The sequence below is a fragment of the Sinohyriopsis cumingii genome, chromosome 3 (genome assembly GCF_028554795.1).
Source record: "Sinohyriopsis cumingii isolate HCF-2022 chromosome 3, ASM2855479v2, whole genome shotgun sequence".
Taxonomy (NCBI): domain Eukaryota; kingdom Metazoa; phylum Mollusca; class Bivalvia; order Unionida; family Unionidae; genus Sinohyriopsis; species Sinohyriopsis cumingii.
Genome location: NC_142963.1, coordinates 38,507,057 through 38,530,048, shown reverse-complemented (window position 1 = coordinate 38,530,048; position 22,992 = coordinate 38,507,057). Strand labels below are relative to the sequence as shown.

General features: G+C 35.5%; 1 protein-coding gene across 1 annotated transcript in view; it reads right to left on the bottom strand.

Moving 5' to 3' along the window:
• The window catches only part of LOC149802720 (heparan-alpha-glucosaminide N-acetyltransferase-like), a 68,904-nt gene extending 45,980 nt beyond the window's left edge, over positions 1 to 22,924 (bottom strand). The window contains exons 1-5 of the mRNA XM_089952132.1: positions 22,832 to 22,924; positions 14,170 to 14,330; positions 11,835 to 11,971; positions 9,143 to 9,267; positions 8,622 to 8,691 (exon numbers count right to left, since the gene is read on the bottom strand). Coding sequence (XP_089808258.1) covers positions 8,622 to 8,691; positions 9,143 to 9,267; positions 11,835 to 11,971; positions 14,170 to 14,330; positions 22,832 to 22,883 — 545 coding nt within the window. The 5' untranslated portion in view covers positions 22,884 to 22,924. The remainder of the gene's footprint in view (positions 1 to 8,621; positions 8,692 to 9,142; positions 9,268 to 11,834; positions 11,972 to 14,169; positions 14,331 to 22,831) is intronic.
• Positions 22,925 to 22,992: the final 68 nt, after the last annotated feature.

Below are 22,992 nucleotides of genomic sequence, written 5' to 3'. Positions count from 1 at the left end.
AAATACAATTTTAGTTCTATATAACTATTTTATAACTTATTGTCTTTATGCTAGTGTCTAAATACTAGTAAACAGTTCAATAATCTTACTATTTAAACGAGTGATGGAACGGTATGCTTAAGACATTATACAAATGTAACGCTTTTTTTCTTCTCTCAGAGAGAAACTTACATTATTCGAACACCCTGGGGGACACAGAGTTTTACAAGTAAATGTTTGTCCGCATTGACGGAAATATTCTGCTCCAGATGACATTTCATTAGTTCCTTTATAAAAAAAAAATTCCATGCAATTGATGGACGAATATCTAAGGTTTCCAGCACTGTAACAGAGTAATCACACCTTTTGAAAAAAAGGTTAAAATATAGTCCACATGTCCATAGTATCTTATTTTGGAATATTCTCTGCTATTTAAGGAGATTAAAATATTCCTGTATGCCTCAGTTTGGGCAACAATTACAGCAAGCGTGCTTTAGACTGAACTATATTACGAAAGATATCTTTCAAATTCAGCAAATAAGGCTCACGGATTCTAAAAGAAGTTTAAAATGCAGGACCATAATAATACGACCGCATACTCTTTTCGCAAGAGTGGGCATTGAGCTAAAAAAAAAATAATTGAAGACGTAAACAAATTCTCTCTCTCTCTCTCTCTCTCTCTCTCTCTCGTAAATTCAGGGTTTCGAATTGATTGATTGTGGACTTTACGGTGCATCAGCAATGTGAAACTACATAGCGTCATAAAAGCGGTTATACGATACAATAGTTTGTAATAAAAAGGTATATTATCAAACACCGACAAAGTAGATAATACAATGATGATATGGGGACAATTTATTAAGGTTCGCGATCAACGGTGGATGCAAATGTTACACAAAATAACGATGATACGGCGAAAATATATGAAGGTTCCAGATCAAGGGGAGATGTGAAGTAGTGTGGGTAACGTGTAATTAAGAAGGGTGATTAACAGTACGAATGTTGGTTAAAAATACCCAGAGGAAACAGGATTGCGTACCAGTTAAATGTTTATTTAAAAAATGTTAACTTCCTTCAAGAAATACAATGTACGCATACTGTATCAAAAATCTTCTTCATTTGCTGAACATTGTAATAACGACCGCGTGTAGGTTGGAGATCGAGACAGTCTATCAGAAAGTGCATTACAGTAAATGGTTAGTTGCAAGTTATTCAGTCAGTTGGGTCTTCATCCTTTATTATGTAGGAGTGGGTCATATAAATATGGCTGATTCTAATTCGTACAATGGCCACCTCTTCCTTACTAAGGATTGGGGGGGGGGGGTCATTCGCCTAACGAGGGTTTCACCACACGGAGCTCGTTGGCGGCATTATTCCATGAAGCCTACCACTTATTTAATGAGAGTGTTTTGATTCCAGGCTTAAAATCAGTGTACGGTATTTTGAAATCAGATGGTTGCAGAGAGAGGGCAAAATTGTCAGTGCGTTCTGATTTTTAATTACCTTTGATACCAGTATGACTGGTCAAGAAACAGTGTATGATACTGTGATATGCACCCAGCTCGGTATGTTTAATGAGGTCGTTATTCAGCAATTGGTTTTCCTATTGAAAATAGTTTTAAACATTGATATATTTCAATCGATATATTTCAGGACAAGGTCGATTGCCCTGATTTCGGCTGCAAATATCGATGCACCATCTAGCAAGCAAACTTCTGTAGTGTGATTTCCAGTAATGAAGCTGCATCAGCTTTTTCCTCATCCTTCGATCCGTCATTGCAAAATCTTTTGTAGTTCTTATATTCGGTACGGAGTTCCTTAGAAGAGTTATGCAAAATGGAATGACTAGTCTTAGGTTTTTCCACCGTGAAGCTAAAATAGTACTTTAGGTTGTTTAAGTAGCCAGATGGGTGTTTTTCTGAAACGGATGTTTATTTTCTTTGTTTTTGATTTTCGGAAGGGGTCAATGTTTGTATTGACAGTGAAGGGGGGGGGGGATATTCTAATGCCAAAAATTTGTACTGCATTTGATGTCTTGGTATAACATTTTGCGTTTGGGTTGGAATACAATCGAAAAAGCAGGGTTCAAACGCTGGATCTAAATTTTAGGGCATATTGTAAAGTATTTCTCTACAATGTGAACGTGGTGACTCATTCGCCTCAGCCAAACGGCTGGTCAAGCATGTTTAAATATAACATTCTAGCTGAACCATAAACAAGGCAACCATAGTCCAGTTTGGATCGAATAAAGGTTCTATATAGGTTGAGAACGACTTTTTGACTACCTTGAGTAAATCGAGAACTTTGAAGCATTTATTTATTAAGTTCTATATGTGTCGAATACAGCTGAATTTTATATCGAAGATAATAACTAAAACATTGTTTCATCAGTAACTTTGTTCCATCCAACGTGATTTTAGGATCATCGTGACCTCTTCGTAGCTGACAGAAATGCATGCATAGTGTTTTTAAATTTGAGAAATTGAAACCGTTGGCATTGGCCCAGTTTTGAATCTTGTTTATATTTTGCTGCAGTTGTCCTTCAATTGTATGAATGTGCTTCGATCCATAACACATTGGTAAGTCATTAACATATAAGGAGCAATCCCACGAGAAGGCAAACAATTGGTATTAATTTTCATGCTGAAAAGCGATACAGAGACAATTCTGCCCTGAGGTGCACCCATCTCATGCTCGTACATGTCAGAGAGGGTGGAGCCTACTATTACCTTGAGTTCTCTATTTGAGAAAAGGTTCTATATAAAAGCTGGCAGGCGGCCTTCGAGACCCAGATCGTACAGGTGTTTCATTATTCCGCATTTCCATGTTGTGTCATAAGCCTTTTCAAAATCGACAACAGCTACTCAATATTCTTTCTTGATAAAAGCACCGTGAATAAATGTTTCAGTCCTAACCAGATGTCACTAGTGCAACGACCCTATCGGAAGCTACATTTTAAGGAGACATTAAATTATTAGTCTTCATGTACCAAACAAGTTTTGCATTGATCATTCGTTCCATCGCTTTACACACACGGCTTGTCAAAGCAATGGGACGGTAGTAGGTAAGGACTTTGCTATCCCAGCCTGGTTTGGGAATAGGTGCCACTTGTAGTTTCTTTCCAAAATTATATGTATATTGCCAGTGGTTCATGAATCATTGAAATTTTTCAAACGATGGTGCTGGTAGGTGTCTCAGAACAGGTAACGTATTTCCGCCCATCGAAATTATCATGGGCCTTGTTCAACTGTTGATATGATCCAAACGTGAAAATGGTTGATTATAACTTTCAGGATTTTTGGATGTGAATTTTAAATATATCTTTTCTTTTCGACCTTTTAGTTTTCTGCTGAATAATTATCAATTTTTTAGAAAAAACTATCAGCAAATACATTTGCTATGTGGCGCTTGGAATTTTTATTGTTTAATTTTAAATGTTGGAAATATTTTTTACCAACTATTTATTTTGCGGATGGAGTCCTATACTTTCTTTACAGAGGAATGAGAGTTTAAAGTAGAAACAATTTTTTTCAATGATGCTCTTTGACATTTTGTATGGTGCTGACCTACTTAAATTTTCGGAAGATTGTTAAATTTTATCATTGCCTCTTATGATTTCTTTACAGATCCACCGTTTTGGGGTTCGTTAGAGTTACGCGAGAACTTAGGTTAGGAATGGAATGTTCTGTAATCTCGATTAAATTAGTTGTACAATGTTGAATAGCATCATCGACGTTTAAGAAGGTTTAGTTTAGTTGTATAAAGTGTTTCAAACTTGGCCAAGTCCGCCTTCTTTAATTATACGGTATATTATGTTACAGATAATATTTCTCTGTGGTGCGATGGAGGTGGCTCATTCGCATCAGCAAAAATGCTTTCAAATGGTGATGTCCTAAATGTTCCCAGACCTAGTGGTATTGCTTGTTGGTGAATCGGGTAAAGCATCTTTAAACATGATTTTCTTGCTGAACCATAAACAACATTTCCTTAGTCCAGTTTGGAACTGATAAGGGTTCTATATAGATTGAGAACGCTCATTCTATAAGAACCCCAGTCAGTGTGCGCTACTACTTTGCGTAGGTCAGGTCTTTCAAGCATTTAGCTTTCCGCCGCTTAATGTGTGGAAAGATGTTGAATTTTCTGTCGACGATAATACCTGAAACCTTTGTTTCCTTGAAAATCATAGTAGGTGTTCCGTCCAGCGCGAGCTTAGAATCGTTATGGTGTCTTCTTTGCTGACAGAAATACATTCATGGTGTTCTCGTTTTTGAGAATATGAAGCTATTGTCATTGGCCAAATTTTAACTCTTGCTTATATTTTGTTGCAATTGTCTTTCAATTTTACGCATATCTTTGAATCGATTACATATTAGGAAATCATCAACGTATAGACAGCGATGCACACAAAGAGTCAAACACTTTGAGATGTTATTAATTTTGATGTTAAAAAGTGTAACGGATAAGATATTGCCTTGAAGCACACTAATCTCTTGTTAATGCATATCAGAGAGGGCCGAGCCTACTCATACTTTTAATTCTTCATCAGAAAGAAATTTAGACACAAAGTTGTGTAGGCAGCCTTCTAGACCTGGATCATGCAGATAGTTCATGATTCCGTGTTTTATCATAGGCGATTATGAAGTCGAAGAAACCAGCTATCAAATGTTCCTTCTTGATAAAGTATTGTGGATGAATGTTTCTAGTCTAACCATATGATTGTTGTTACTACATCTATATCACAAAGCCACTTTGTAATGGAGAAATTACATTTTACTCTCGAAATACTCCACGAGCCTTGCATTGATCATTCGTTCCAGACTTTTACCAACACAGGTTGTCAAAGCGATGAGACTGTAATTCATAGGATCTGTACTATTCGTGTATTTTTTGGAACATGTATTACTGTAGCCACTTTCCAAAATTTTGGTACATAAACATTCTTCCATAAATTATTGAAAATTTCCAAAACAGCATGTAGTGAGAGTTCTGGTAGGTATTTAAAAAATTGGTAACGCATCTCGTCAGACCAGGTGGATGTATCATGAGCCATGTTCAGAGCTTCCGCAAGTTCCAAACGTGAGAAGAAAAAAAACGCTGATTATAACTTTCAGAATTATTTGATGTGAAATTTGAAATATATGTTCTCTTTCCAATTTGTAAGTTTTCGACATTCTGTGAATAATGAGACGATAACAATTTTTTAGAAACACTGTCGACGAATACATTTGCTGCCTCATGATTGGAGTTGAGGCTTATATTGTTAAGTTTTAGTTGTCAGAAGAGTTACTCGTTCTTACCATTCTTTTCGGATTGTGTCCCATACTTTCTTTATACAAGAAGAAGAGTTTAAGGTAGAAACAGTTTTTCCGAGATGTTCTCTTACATTCTTTAATTGTGCAGCGTGCATTAGCCAGGAATATGTGATACCTACCTAATTAAATTTTCGTCTTCGATGATTGTTAAATTTGCTCAGTACTTCTCGGCGTTGTCGAATTCCTTACAATTACCAGTAAACCATTGTTGTTTGGTTCTTCTACAGTTTAATGTGAACTTACGGATTGATTATTTTACAATCATAAGTAATATGGGTGTACAATGTTGAGGAGGATCATTGCGATTTATAAAACGTATCTTTGTTAAGTCTAGCTTTGAAAATAGTTTCGTTTCAACATTTGTCCTGTTACCTTTCTTTAATTTCCTCTGCGAAATTGGTTCATCAATAAAGAGTGAATATTTTAAAGAAACTGGAGAGTGGTCGCTGCTGTTGGGTGTCATCAATAATCTGTCATAATCCAAAAGCAGAAATGGTGTACAAATTGATAGATTTATGCACATATATGGACCCGTTCCCGGATGCAGGTACGTCGGTGACTTGGTGCTGTTTTGTCATGAAATCGTCCACCTTCTTGCCCCTGCCGTACGGAGTTTGGTAACAGACATTACCATAGCATCTTTCAAATATTTGGAATATTATTAGTAGTCCATAAATCATTGAAACCTTCCGAAAGAGAGATCGTTGATGGTTCCGGTAGGTGTTTCAAGAACTGGTAATGTATTTTGTATAGCTCAGCAGACTTAACATCGACCTTGTTTAAAGCTTCCGTAAGTTCCAAAAGTGCAAACGATTGATAATAACTTTCTTAATTGATTGATGTTAATTTTAAATTATCTTCTCGTTCTGACATTTTACCCTTCGAAAATTTTCTGAATAGTTAAATGGCGGTGAACGGCTGGTAAATTTGTGTTTAAAGTGCATCATGAGTGACCCCATAGTGCACAATAATGGAAGCTTCCCGCTGAGGCCCTGTCAACATTCTGAGAGTACGTGGTGAAAACGAAGTAATTTTTAGATATGATGATATCTGTATCTTTTAAAAAGATTTCCTGCAGACACAACACCGCAGGACTGTGTTCACTTAAACGGAGAAGAATATCATAAAGTTGGTTTGAAGACCTCGTCAATTCCATTTGTACGATGGTGTTCTTCATTTTGAACTAAAGGTAGAGATGGTGTAGTAATTAGGTTAGACCTTTCACGAAGGAGAACTATATGCTTATTTATCAGGAGGAAGTACAGGGTTAAATTTTTGTTCGTAGGTCTATAGGCGCTTTGATGACACGGAGCAGATTCTTCTGCATCGATGTCCTCAAAGTCGCCGAACCTAAGGAAATCAAACCCCTTCTGCTGACATTTAGGGTTGAGTTTATTTTTCTTGTCTGGTTATTTTTGTGTTGAGGAATTATCAAATACTGTCTTGTGGAGTGTTTTCTGAGGCTTATGATGTGGAATATTTTAAGATATTGATGCATCGGTAGACTTGTTTGAGTATGTTCATCTTTTTGTTATCTTCAGACTGGTCTTTACTATAGTTAAGAAGGTTGGTCCATGTAGGGAGCTTCTAGATTATACCATCTTTCTGGTCTCTGGATAGGCAATGTATGAGATGTATTTCGACCCTTTTGATTTCCTTCCCGTTTTCAGGTTCCTTTTTCATTTGAGTTAGTGATATGCTCTTTTCTGAAGTTTATATAATGTGGGGTGGCTTTACATTATGGTTGCTGACGTGAAGATTCACCGCATCGGCCGCACACAAGGTTTTTAGATATTTTGTCTTCCTGGTGACCGTACTTTTGACGCTTAAAACATGGAAGTGGACATTATTGGTTGCGTGGTTGGATGATGATGTTACGGCACATCATCACTGTACGGATATATAGCGCTACAAAAGATTTGCATGATAACATATTATGTATCAAAACGGCTTATTACCAACGATCGAAACAAATACTAAAAAGCCCATATCGACGAGATGGTGAGGATAATATATGTAAGTTCAAGATCAAAGGGGGATGGTAACACGTGAAAGTATGGATACCACTGAAAATTAATCTGTCTTTATCATAACCCCTTAAGATAGGCTTGACAAACCTATTTTTCAGACCAAGCCGTTCTGACCGCCCGTTTAGTTGAATCTGATGCCAAAGTTGTGTGTTGCATCAATGTGGCAACAACTGATCTCTCCACTGCTACCTATTAACCATAATCGTCTACGCCACCGACATGAGATTCAATCCACGGCATGCATGTCGCTCCATTTAATCCTCAGTTACGAAAGTTTGGAGGGCGCATCTGGCTTATTCTAAATCCCCAAGACTGCAATAGGATTGTTTTTTCTGCGATCGAACAAAACTACAAGTTTAATAAAACATTGTGTTGAAAATACACATTTCTGTCGTCTACAGCAACGACAAACATTTCATAAACAGTTGAAAAGAAATATTATTGCGGAAGAAATGAAAAGATAATTTGAAGCAGAACAAAACAAAAGGAGATTTTGATGCACTTAAAGTTTCCCTTTGGCTGCAAATAACGTGCACGGAGGCACAGCGCTCGCATGCATGTACTGGTGACGCCGCGATGTATCACTTACTAATAGTTTTGTTCAATCTGCCTTCCATAAATCTTACTCTGCTTGAGCCCAACTAAAACAAAATTCAATAAATTAGTATATAACTTTTAGGGGGCATTGGAATTAGAACTTATTTATGTTTTTATTTAATTTTGCTCGAAAAGGTTATGCAGTCGCATTAAATTTCACTGCGGTCCCGCATTATACATACATACATATATATATATATATATATATATATATATATATATATATATATATATATATATATATTCAAAAAGAATTCATTTGTTCATTTGAATGATTTCATTTTAAAATTGTCAGCCGGTTATACGATGAAATAATTGGGTCGGGGTGCATGAAAATCAGGTTCCATGATTGCAGTCATTAAAACATAAGCAGCGGCAGGGTTTTAAGACAAATAAACTCTGAGGAATCTAATATTCGTATGGTAATTAAACAATTCAGGTTCTATACACGAAGCCCTATAATAAATAAATGGTATAACTGTATTAGATCTAAGGGTATATTCTGTATAAGCGGAGACACCTGATTACACAATTGTTGATCGTTGGATTTGTGGAATCATTTGGCCCAAAGACATTGGCAGCAGCTTGTATCAAAGTAGCAATCGTCTGAGCCCATGCATTTGAGTTTCCATTTTTATTTTTATTTAGTTTTTTTTCTTTCCACTATTGGTTAATAATTTAATGTGACTGCTGAAACACTTACACCACAAGCTGCTGTCCTAGTGTCCATCCTACTGCAAGTCCAACAAACACCCCAATAGCCACGTAAATAGCTGTAATGTTAGAATGAAAAAGGGGAGCAGATGCACATACAACATTCATGAGGACATTAGACATATAGAAACGATATTATAGTTGTCAAAATATTTCATTACCAGCATTTTTGACCACATGGACAATAAAGTTATCATTAGACACGAAATGTTTTGAATGACCTTTTCACTTTCTTACAGATGACAGATGAAAGATTGACAGAACATCTGTGTCCGGTATATCTCCGTTATGTCTGAAATCCTGATTTCATTGAGGTTGAATAAACAATGGAACAAAGACTTAAAACAAAACTGTTTTAAAGAAATAGAAAGTCATTCTTGATATGAATATAGTTGTTATCCACGGTATAATGACAATTGCTCCTAAATCCACTTTATTGGTGCAAACATGTATTCTGATATTATCTCTATTTGACTTTTTAAATTTCTAATGACATTGACCAAAACTTACGAATATTGCTGTCGGAAGGATCGTTGTCAAGGAGAAGTGGTTCACACTCTACAGTATCTCCATTTAAAGTAAGTATCAAAGTATAGCTCCCGCCTTCTTGGAAATGCCGTGATAGATCATATTCACTGGTAAATAGAGGAAAAATTCGATTCCTCTTGTGATCAATAGCAAGGAAACCTGCCTGTAGAGGACACCCAGTGGACTAAATGATTTGTACTATATATGCGGATGTCGTTTATTTATTGGTTTCATGTTATAGTTGGATTAAAAGAAGGGGATTACATGTCGTCCTTATTAAGCACATGTCCCTCTAGACACATTCATCTGTGCGTACATGTTTTTCATATATCTTTATGTATACCTTGTGTTAGTTGGAGGAAACGGGATTGTGATAGAAATTCGTTTTGTTTCTTCAAGTTTTGATCACGTTATTTTTATAAACAGGTGCATGAATGCTGAGATTTTGATTTCATTTTTCATAGGTTTCGTTATTAACATAATTTTCTGAAACAAGGCCATCGTGCAGACATTTGTAAAGGATGGACTTTATTTTCCGATAGATACTGTACGCATTCAAGTCTCCTATACATGTTTACAGCTGTAAAAAATATGTGGATTAATATAGGATCAAAAATGTACTGTTAATGTATCGTTATTTTTGTATTTTTACATACTATTGTCGTTTTTAATGATTTTCTATTCATACGACAATCTATTAGAATGCACTTTCGGAAAATGTTTCCCCTTCAAATTAAAACAGAACAGTTACTTGACATATTGTTTCTGTTTTAAAGAGATACTCGTGTGATTTCGAAACCGATTTGATCTTCCATGATTTTGATAATTGAACCGCTATTCGTTTGAAAGAAAAAGAAATGAGTGTGATGACCTTACTGTATCTGAATTTGGAAATAGCAGTGAAAATGACCACATGAGTATGAACGTTAACACAATGGGTGCTAATTATTTCGTATGCTACTCTCCATTATTTAGTACTGTTTTAATGCAGGTTGTTTTCTAAAACTACGGTCAGATGGATATTACAGATAAATAAGACAGAGTTATTGCCCAAGTGAGTTCAGTTAGAAAACTATTCAAAGCAATATTAATTTGACTGTTTAACTGACGAACTGGACAGATGTATAATATGGTAACATAGAATGGCAGTTATGTTTGAGGAAGAATGTGTGGACTGGAAATAATATATAATATAATATGTTCCTTCTACGTGGTTTTTATACACATGATGAATAGTGGTAAGGTATTACAATGTGGATTCTTTGACTTTACAAAGACTTTGATTGCACTGCATGATATAATGTATGGTGTAAATTCGTCAAACAAGGTAATCGTGAAAAATGTTAAATATTATCCAAAACATGTATGCAGATATAAAGTCAAAAGTAGTCTCAGAATATATTTAATGAAGACTTTGCATTCTTCTTAGGTGTACGTCAAGGTAAATGTCTTTATCATTTTAATTTGCAAAATGTAAAAATGACGTAGAAGATGGATTCTGATCTAATGATATTAATGGAACAGAAACAGGTATTAAAAAATAACTTTTATTAACGTGTGCTGGAGTTCTTGAAATTTGTTTTTTACTTTGCGAATGATTTGCAAAAACTTCCAAACTACAATGAATGATGGAAATTATCGGTAAATACCTTAATAACGAAACTAATGATATTTAGGAAAGTGGAAGAATTCCTAGAAATTGTAAATTATTGTTTGATAGAAAAAAGATAGAGACTGTGGTAATACATAACCATTTAGGTAATGTTTTGCAATGGGTGGCTCAATTTCATAAGCTCAAAACACTGTTTGGTCAGAAAGCAGACTGTATGTTGGTACACCCTTTTTACCAATTCAATGATCTTTATAAAAACAACTTTTTAATCTGATTTGACCAATGTACAATTCACATACTAAATAAGGAAGCAAACGTTTGTTGATTTGCAAAGGCTAACACCATTGAAAGGACACATTTACAGTTCATTAAGAAATTACTCTTTGTAAAACAATGTGCAAAAATGAGTTTATATTTGGTGAAGTTGGCAGAATGCCATGCATTATTATAATGATCTTTAATAATTAAAAAAATGGTAAAAATTACTGACCTAGATTTAAAAAAATATACAAAGCTTGTGTACAATATAATCTTATAGAGTATTGTTTTACCAGTAAAGACTTCTATTATCTTTTGTCCTTCGTCTGGAGGATATGGCAGTTGATGTGTGCAAGCCAGGCAATGGGTGCCATAACCAACAGACCCCCCCCCCCAGTTCTAGTCTCAGTCGGGAGTAACGTTTAAAAGTTCTCTAATCTGCACGATAATACTAAGTCTCTGTCTGTCTCTATCTGTCTGTATGTCTCTCTCTCTATGTATGTATGTATGTATGTTTGTTTGTCTAAGTTTTAACTGTTGTCTGTATTAGCTTTACAAATTAAACATTGTATTTGTGCTCAAGATCTAAATGGCTTATTGAAATACAAAAATTTCCTTAATTTTGCAATAAGTATCAAATATAGCCACATATTCAATAATATGGAATTATATTACATTTCATGAATTAAACAGAAATGGCTGTCCAATTTTTTGTGGAGTGCCAATTATTCGATTTCTGCTATTTATAATTGTGTATATTCACAATGAAATTTTAGTAGACATTGTAATATAATAGTTACTCACCTACACTTAGTGTACTTATATGCGGAAATGCTATTAGACGCCTTGTCAATCGCAACTCGCATGCGCCACTTGGTATCCACCAGGAACGAACAGGTGCTCTCGGTAGTGTTCATCCAGAATGAGTTCAATAAATCACACTGTGCATAATGGTAAAACAGAATTTAATCATATGCATTGCTCGTAATTGTTCAAGGTCCACATATATTCTGTTCCAGACATATTTTCTCGAATCTCGAGGCTTCTATTACGTACGTTACAACACCAAACGTTGGATATAATAGTAATTATACTATAGTAAATTGGATATAATAGTAAATATACGATAGTAAGTATCATTCCTACTTAGTAAAGAAAATTTAGTGACGACTCTAACATTCTATGTCAGGTACATACAATAAAATGGAAATGAAAGAAAATAAAACATCTTTAAAATTTAAGATTAAGATTTGCTGTCTAGATCGCATTCTCTCACAAAAGTCCTGGAATGTATTAGGTGGTATATGGGCTTAAAATTTTTTAATTCATCTGAAAGAAAATCCGTTGTAGTAAAATGAGGTATACAGAAGTCACACACACACACACACACAGACGCACACACACACGTGTGTGTGTGTGTGTGTGTGTGTGTGTGTGTGTGTGTGTTCTATATGTGATCAGCACACTACCGCCTCCACTCTGCTATTCGTTCTCTCTAAGAGATGCCACTACCTTGGAGAATTTGCTGTTCCGAAGCATGTTTTGTAAAGTTTTAGTTTCTCTTAGTCTGCCAAGTATATAGAACACGCAGATTCATGTATTTTAAACCATTATATGGAATTTTCCATTTGAGGACGGCTGACTGCATGACAACATAATCTGCCCTAGCTTTACCCCAAATAAGAATGTGACTAGGTCACTAGGCAATCAACATCATAGAATATGATTCATTAGCCTCAACAAAGAGATTTCTAAAGGTGAAATTCTAACTGCTCCCGGAAGTAATTGTCTGTGTATTGGATCGAGAATCTCCAAGTAAGATACACAAGGTGACCCGTATGCCATCAAGGCAAGTCAGGCTTAGATGTTATTAGACGCCAGAATAACCAGAGCATGACATTCCGATATGATCCCCAATGTCTTTTGGTCCGACACGTATTCAGAGCTTTTTGACATTTATCACTGACGTCTATGTTACGACTCTGTGGTATTTAAACTAAATAAAGAGAGAAAAACAATAGTTTTGTAAGATACAACAAATACGTTTTTCCCCTAGAATACAAAGTAAAAATTTAAAACAGAACTTACAATACTATGAATTAAATCCATATAAGTATTACAAGTTCTATCACAAGTCCAAATGTATGAAGTTCCAATTGAATTCCAGTGGTATTCCAAATAAATTCCGATATTGATTCAGTTGATGTGCCTCTACTCTCTAATGTACTAATGTGGCGATGGTCTGGAGTGTGGCGATGTGCTAACAGTCTTTTGATGTATCACGATAATATAATCCAAAATGTCTTTGTCTGAATTCACTATAATTTCAAATTAATGTTTGAGTTAAAGAATATTATTGAGCACTCTGTAATTCCAGTGAATAATAATTTAAATGAATAAATCCAACCAATTAAAAACTGAACTCAATAATAAAACTCTTTCTATTTCAGATTTTAAGGCAAGAATGAATAATTCTAATCTAAACACGATTAAATACCCCTCTACTTGACAGGATTCGCAATTAATATCTTCTGAAAAAAACTCTGTCGACTAATATGAAATTTCCATTCTAGAAGTTTATACGGTCAGAATCAAGAACGTATCTTCAACTCAAAAAGATGTAAACATGTTTACTATAAATAATGATATGAAAATTTAATTTATTCTCATACAGAAATATTAGCTTTGTGTTATGTTGTTTACAAAATATATGTCATTGTTTAGGTACAGCATTAACTTCATTTTGGACAAGGGCGAGGACAAAATACTGACATACATATTATCATTAGGACAAGCCACCAAACAACAAAAATTAACAAAGCATAAGACATAGAAGAATTAAAAAATCTTGATTGCGTCCTCTGTATCACTGCCTGTTCCTAAAATTATATTTTCCCTAATTTAATTTGCTCACCCAGCAGCAACATAAAATACAGAACAGTATCAAATAAAAGCTGCAGGTGATCGGTGGATAAATGTGTTGAATTGGGGCAAAAATCTATTTCTTCTTGATACGAAGGAAAGTGGCGTATCATACGATATACTGACAGGCGGTTGGAGGGAATTAGTAGAAGTCGTTCTTCTTAGAAGCCCTTCCACAGCAGCTACATTAAGCAACAGCATTATGGCGATAGCTTACCGTGTTGCATTCTTCTGATTGTAATTTCACAAGAATTAAATCGGAAAATGTACGTGGCACAATCGTCAATATTGCTGTATCGATATCCAGATCTGGAACCATCTGACTGCAATTAGGAATATCCGCATCACCGTAAACCTTAAAACAAGCGGCAAACGGCGCTGTAATACAGAAGTGTTACATGTTAATACTATTTTATAGTTACAACGCTGTAAATGCCGAGTACATGTATTAGTACTTATGTTTAACCGCATGTCAGTACTATATATTGCCGATTAAAAGTTAAGTCCTAAATATTCAAATATAAAGAACTACAAAAAGAATATAGAAATATAAACCTTTCCAAATAAACGTACATATTAGAGTACTACAAAAAATATATAATGTAGAGGTATTAAAATTGTGTGAAAATTTTATAAAATAATAATAATAGATAATAGATCATCTTTAAACTATACAAATTACATTCACTCTAAACGTCCAAGGATGAACCTCGGCCAGATGATATTCCCTGCCTGTGTCCATTCAGGGAAGTCAGATATATTTTTGACCGTAACTTCTATACCTTTAACATGACGTGTCCCAAGATATGTCTTAGAAATGAAAGACAAGTACGGCAAAACTCACTTTTGGACAAATTAATTGTCATATTTGCATCACTAAATATATCAAAGAATTTCCGAATGGTCTCCAAAATGATCTTCCCAGATGTCGTTGTAGATGATGTAACGATGCATTACCATTATCTATACTGAATTTCTTTCTTCAAACATTCCTGTTTAAGAAGGTTCACCCTATACCGATACTGTTTCATAAGTGTGGAATTTTCAATCTCAACGTCATGGTAGACTTTATTTGTTCTTGTAGGAACATCTGGAAACAAGTGCTCATATTCAAGTAACAGTTCCTTTAGTTCATTCTTTTCTTGTTGCTGAAGATGTAGAAGTTTCTGGCCCAGTTTATTCATTATTTCTGAATTCTGAAGACTGGTTACACCATAGTCATTATAAATCTTCTTGACTATGTTTCTGATTTCAAGTTGTGAAAGGCTTGATTGTGTTCAGTTTGCCTGTTTTTCCATGATTTAATTTGCAAGGAGTATTAATGATACAATTTTAATCACTCTCTTTCCTCTCAACTGTATAAGGTCCATACAACTTAGCCTGAAGAGGATATTTTGGTATGGGTGAGAGAGCCAGAACTTGATCACCAGGCTGAACATTCCTTTCCTTTGTATTTTATCATACATTAATTTCAGTTTTGACTGAGTAGAGTGACGATTAGTTTTTGCAACTTCCCAAGCCTTTAACAACTTATATTTAAAATTAGAATCATAGTCAAGAAGATTACGTTTCGGATCTTTGTTTTAAAGAAGTCTCTTTTTAAATATCTTCAATGGTTCACGGACAGTATGTCCAAAGCCTAGTTCAAAAGGACTAAAATCCTAATTATCTTTTAACTGATTCCCTAACAGCTAACAACAGTAAATGAACACTTTCGTCCCGATCTTTTCCGAATCAAAACAATATGACCAAGTTATGTTTTTCAAACTTTGATGAGATCTTTCTAAAGCTCTTTGATTTTCAGAGAGTTAGGCATAAGTCTTACATTGCTGAATAACGTACTGGAAAATTCCAGACAAAATATTTAACCTTGATCACATTGGACAGATTTGGAAAAGCCAGATTGTATTTAAAATATCGTTAGCAAAGCTAGAAGGAATTGTCACTGAAAATCTTGTGGACGAACACATTATGGTCAGTACGTATTAGTTGTGTGACTTGAACTTGGGTGATTATCGACACAGTCTACAATTATTATGTTAAATGCTTTGTCAAATGCAGGAATAGGGTGCATGCGAGCTTTAGATATGTTCTGATTTGGTTTTCCTACCACTTGACAAGTGTGACAAAATCTACAGTATTTATAAACATCGCTTTCAATTTTCTGCCAATACAAATTATTCAAGCTCTTGTGATACGTTTTATTGACCCCAAAATAACTAGCTAAAAGAGTTTAATGGGTTAAATTAAAAGCGTCCAATCTATACGAATTGAGAACAAAGTTTGATAGCTCAGTATACGCTCGTCACGAGCGGGTACCTCAGGTGTTCTCCATTTCCTCATAAGGATGCCATTTTAACAAAATAATAAACATGTACTTGTGTGGCTTCAGTTTTGCTAATAGCCGTCTGAAACAAACAGGAGATCGCAGTATATTTTTCTGTTTGACAATGAATGATTGTCGTTGGTTACCCTGATTAGAATGAAGAGAATGGATAGTAAAAAGAGGATCACGGTGATTAAGACCTTGACTGATCACTATCAGGAACAAAAGTGACCTATTAAAAAGCCTGACGATTAAAAGTGTAAGCTAGAGCATTCTTTGCCATAGCTCTATTAACTGCACAAGCTGGCTATAAACCGTGGGTTTAATTTTCAATAGGATTGACTTTCTGATCCAAGCAAGACTTGTCAGTTACAAGTGGATTAACCACAACCTTTTCTCCAGCTAGATCATTGTTTAGTAATAAATTATAAAGACGAGACTGTTCCGACTATCAAGGGTCCTGAGACTAGTCTGATGACAAATTTACACAATGGAGAGGTGAGGAGCATTAACAAAGCCGCACTCGACGCTCTGAAAAAGAACACTTTCATTAGAAGAAGACTTCTCAGAAAAAGGCAACGTACTAGACAATAAAAGTCCCTGAGAAGCTCCTGTGTTCCTTAAAAGTTTGATAAAGATAGGGTTGGCAGAATCATCAATATATAACATAGAACATTTCGACATGGATGGTTCATAATTCTCCATAATACAATCAGACAAGGGTTTGCTTGATCGAACAAATGTGTTGCTTTCAATACATAACCGTGACCTTGACCTCTTAAGAGCATTTAGAATAGGAATGTCTTGACTCCATTGCTTAACTTTTGATCTGTAGCAATCAGAAATAGCATGCCCTTTCTTTTTGCAAAACGTGCACGTAGTAAGAGATAGTTATTTCTGATCAGGCTTTAAAAAACCTTGATTCCTAATGTTTGTGCCAGATTGATATTTGGAAGTGCTTATAAAAGACAAAAATGGCTCTTTACCAAATAAACTGCTGAGTAGAAGACTTACTGACAAAAGAAATTTGGAAGTCAAGGAACAATCGTCAGCTGTGCGAGCAGTATTTTTTAAAGTTTCGACCTTTTCCTCATCACGATGGGTCTTGACGTCAGTGTGGAAGCAATTCTTGAACTCTTCAGTTGATATGAGTTGTATGAGCATATCGTAGCGTTGACAATCTTTCTTGGCTGAGCATCATCTATCAAACAGTTATTCTTTCTCAGGTTGCAAACGTCAACATGGGTCTGTCTAGTTTATTTTTAACCATTCGTAAACCTTTGTCGATATGCCTCAGGTACCAACTCATAACCCTTCAAAAAATAATCCTTAACCGCATCGTAACCAGCACTTTGTTGTACTGACAGTGAAGTGTAGACTTCACAAGCTTTGCCAGTAAGTACACATTGTAAAAATAGAGTCCAATGCTCCCTTTGCCGTTCCAAAATTTCAGCAATTGTTTTTCAAAATCAGGAAACTATTTATCTACTTCTTTCTCTTTAAATGTGATACTAACCTAAATATTCCGGTAACATCACAAACTGAACTTTTATGTAAAATGAGGTGTATTCCACTTCCCAGTTTAATTTCTTTTAATCTAAATTTGAATTCCCTTTCTCTTTCTAGCTGCATGTGTATTTTCGTTTATTCCTTTTCTTTCTTTCTGGATCGCCATTTCCGTCTCAACCTTTTCATTTTACATTTGCACTGTTCTATCTTCTCTTTCGTTCTCTCTTCCTCTTTCTGCAACTCCACTTCTCTTCTCTATGGAGTTGCATTTGCCTCTCTCCTCTTTCTGCAACTGTGGGTTTTTTTCTGCTTTATGTAACTGTATGTTGTATCTCTCTCTTTTCTCTTTCTTCCATTTCATTTGCCTCTTTTCTTTCTCTTTCTAAAGCTAAATCTTTCTTTGTGTGTTTGAATTTGAATTATATTACTTTCATTCAAGAGCCCGATAGATACTTGTAATCAAACCGTAACTACTTTAATTTTGTTTTTTAAATCGTTTCCATCAAATATTGGACCAAACTATAAATCTTATTTCTTCGTTAAAGAAGTCTTCGCCTCATATAGATCATATTGTATGGTAAGCTGGAATAAGTCATCCTGTATCATGGATTATAACACTTCCTGGGCAAGATTTAAAATAAAGTTCACCACTTTAGATGACATTGTGAAAGGTTGTTGTTTTTGCAATTAATTTCTCAAATATGTGAAATTAAAATACATGGGACTTAGAAAATTTCAAAACAAAGTGAATTTAACGCTCAAAAAAAAAGTTTTCTTAAATATTTTAGAAAAAACAGTGTCCCAGACGAGACCCAAATTTTCTGTTATGACTCTATGGTCTTAGACTAATTTTGATGTATCACAACAATACAATTTAAAATATCCTTTTCTGAATTCACTATAATTCGAAATTAATGCATCCGTCCAAGAATAGTATTCATGAACACTTTGTATTTCCAGTGAATAATAATTTCAACTTATAGATCCACACAAATTATTTTTTTTAATCCTGAACACAAACAACAAGATTTAAACTGCTTGAAGATGATCAGGCGAGAATTAGCAATATTTAGATAAACAAGATTATGCAACCCTCTACTTGATCTAAGTCAGAATTGCTATTTTCTGAAGAAAAGAATCTGTCACGCAGTGAACATATCCTGTCTAGAAGTTTCTAAGTTCAGAATCAAAAGTAACTGAATAGTTAATCCGCACCGTTTAGCTATGTTGTTTATAGAATAATGGAAGCTCCAGGTTCGTTTCCAACTTTCTAACCGTCAGTATACAAAGTACAATGACTTATGACTATTTTTGATTTTGCAATTGTTAAATAGTACTTGGGACATTTTGGGAAATATAGAATTTTGAAATATTTCAAATATTTATTTTTGCTGTTTCTAAGTGAAGACGAATTCATATGCCGTTAGATGGAATGAAGTTTCGTTTCTGAACGTACAAGGATTGTTAACTAGGCCAAAATGTTACACCCTAAACGGTTCAATGGAGGTGAAGGTACTTTGGCAGCATAATGCAGAACCAGTTCAATCAGCTGATGTATAGTGCTAGTTCATTTGCCTCAAAATAGAGGCTTTCTGAAGTCAAAAGCCCAAATGCACGAAGATAGAGTCCAAGTCCCTGGCTGATTATCGGATTAAGCATATCCAGATAAGACTGACGCTGTTCCGTACACAGTAGAGCCATTGTTATGTTTCGATATTCTAAAGATCTGTCTAACCGAAAAAAGACATTCTGATCTTCACATCAGTCCGTGTTTGCAATACTAAAGGTTATAGACAAAAGTTAATTATTAGAACAGATGTTTACTTCTTTCAAGAAATTTAAAATGTAAAACATGTTTACTGTAAGACATATTTACTGTATCAGAACGTTCCTTCATGTGATGAATATCGTAGTAATGATCACATGTAGGTTGGAGATCGAATCAATCTGTCATAAAGTGCTAAACAGTGAATGGATCATTGCAATAAACGCGCTCAGTTGGGTCTTCGCCTTTTAGCATGTAGAAGTGGGTTATATAAGTGTGACCAATTCTACTTCTTGCTTTGACCTCCTCCTCCCTACGGATGTATCTGTAGGAAGGAAGCCACTCATACCTTAATTTCTATTTGAGACAAAGTTCGATATAAAGGCAGGCAGAGGGTCTTTTAGACCCAGATGATGCAGGATATTCATTTTTCCGTACTTCCATGTTGCATCATTGGAATTTTCCAAACAGAAGACAACTACTGAATGTTCTTTCTTGATAAAAGCATCGCGAGGAAATGTGTTAGGTCTAACCAGATGATTATTGGTACAATGGCCATATCGGAAGCCATTCTGTTAAGGAGATATTAAATTATTAGTCTCCAAGTACCAAACCAGCCGAGCATTGATAATTCGTTCCTTCCTTTTACACACACAGCGTGTTAAAGCAATGGGACGGTAATTGGTAGGATCTGTACTATCCTTAATGGGTTTGGGAACGGTTACTATCACAGCCTCTTTCCAAATGTTTGGGATACTACCAGTGGTACATAAATCACTAAAAATTTCCAAAAGAGAGATTAATGATGGTTCTGGAGGTGTTTCCAAAACTTAATAATTTAGAAAAACTATCAGCAAGTACATTAGCTATGTCATATTTGGAATTGAAGTTTTTGTTGTTTATTATTTAAGATGTTCTTCCCCGTACTATTTATTTTACGGTTAGTATCCCATACTTTTTTTTTATAGCGGAACGAGGGTTTAAAAGAGAAACATATTTTCTCCATGATGCTCTTTTACATTCTTTAATCAAACGGCGAGCTTTAACGTCAGCTACATGCAATTTCGGACGCTGGATGCTGTTAAATGTTCTCACTGCTTCTCGGCATTGTCAAATGGCTTCTTTACAGTCTTTTGTGAACCATGATTTTTGGATTCTTTTAGAGTTGGATGAGGACTTAAGGATGGTATCTTCTGCAATTTCGAGTAAAATAAATGTAAAATGATGACCAGAATCATTGATGTTAAAAAATGTTAAGCCTAATTTTGCAAAGTATTTTTTATCGATGAGAATGGACACTATTCCAGTTACCTTTATAGTATTTTATTGCTGTATTATTTTCCATTTTTTCTTCTTTAAATTGAATCTATAGCTTTCTTTTAAAAAGGCACGATTAAGCCAAGCAGCTATTTGGTCACTTTATTGAATCATGAGATTGACTTCATTGGTATACGCCTGTAAAACTCCGCAATTTAACTGTATTATGGTATCAGACACATGGAAATAGTGGAAGTACTGGACTTCAAGAAGGTTTCCCTGGTGCGGTATCATTGAAAAGAGCTTGATAGGATCGTCAGATTCTGTGAAAAGTTTGGTAGATTCTTAAATTTCCTCTTTAGTTTAATTTGAAGCATGCATTTCCAGATACAATGCTGTTGACTGCTCATTTGGTGAACAGAGTCTAACAGGTTTCTTGCAAGATTTATTACGCGTCACACTGATACTATGAAAACTGTGGCCAGTGGTTTGCAGTTCTTTTCGTTGGCTGGAACTAACAGGTTGTTTGCTTGCCGATTGGTCTAAAGCGCTCTCCGTTACGGATCACTGCCATCTTACCTCTGTCTGCGTGGGTTCGAGTCTCGGAATCGGCCAATGTAGGTATGTGAGAAAGCTTGCCAGTAGCTTCTCGTGGGTCGGTGGTTCTCTCAGGGGTTTTCCAGGGTTCTTCCTCCACCATTTATATACTGACCACCACGTATAGCCTATCTTGTGCTGAAAGAATGGCGTTAAACCTTACAACAACAACAATCGAAATCAGAAGGTCTGAAAGGATACGGGAGGGATATCTGAGTAGGTTGTACATTGCAATAGATCGTGACTAGTATTTTTATATTGTGTATCCCTGGTAATGTAAATAATTATGTCGTTTCGTTTTATGCTTTCATTTCATCAATTCAAACAGATTTGTAGGCTCTTTCTAAGGCAAGGGGGGGGGGGTTTGAATGGACCAAATTAAAAAATTATGTTTGTAATGTGTTTTAATGTAATATAGAATGGGCCATGCTTTCTGATTTACAGTTATCCGGGGGCCCCGAGTGGCCGAGTGGTCTAAAGCGCTCTCCGTTACAGATCACTGCCATCTCACCTCTGTCTGCGTGGGTTCGAGTCTAGGATTCGGCCAATGTGGAGAAAGCTTGCCAGTAGCTTCTCGTGGGTCGGTGGTTCTTCCCGGGTTTTTCACGGGTTCTTCCTCCACCATTAATACTGGCCGCCATACATAGCCTATCATGTGCTGCGAAATGGCGTTAAACCCCACAACAACAACAACAACAAAGTTATCCACTGTGCATGCTTTAGCTGTAATGAAATATCATAACGCGCATAGGTTTACTCACTCATGTACCCTACTTACTGTACAACAGGTGCATATTATCTGTACAACGAACTCACCTCACTACATTATTTTTCGTATGCGGTTTGTATATGTACGAGGATACAAAGATTAAATGTTACAGCATAGGCACATAACGTGAAATCTTGTCAGGATATGGTGCTGTCTTCTTCACGACAGTTTATATCTTTCAGCTGTAGAGCTGATTCCGGGGCATTTAGTCTAGAAATGGTGATCGTGTAACAAGTTATTGCTTGCTAACTGTGTGAAAGCCGTTTTACTAAAATTCAGGCGAAATCCAATGTTCTGAGAGAGAGAGAGAGAGAGAGAGAGAGAGAGAGAGAGAACGAGAGATTAAAATGGTAAAATCGGTTAGGTTATTACCAATAAATGCATCTTTCACCCTGTCCGTACTCGCCTAAGATAATTTTACTTTATTACTTTACTTCGAGCGGCACAAATTTTCATGTACACGTATACACTGATATGTGTATTAAAACCCCGATCCGCCCCACTTTGATAATATTTGTACCACAACCTAAACATCAGATATATAACTATACACTGGAGTTAATTACAATTTGTTAAGCTGATCGCCTGATTAATGCTAATTAAGTAACACTGCATAATATTTAAGAAATGAATTGATAGAGTATAAAAATCCTTACCATTTGCGATTAAGGCAACGTAGATAATCAGTGATTCCAAACTGACAACCATTTTGCAACACACGAAGTCACATGAGCCTGTTTGATAGGCCAAGTAGATGAAGTCCACAATTACATGGGTTTTTCCCGTAGGAGATACAGTTAATTTTAGCAGCTGCACG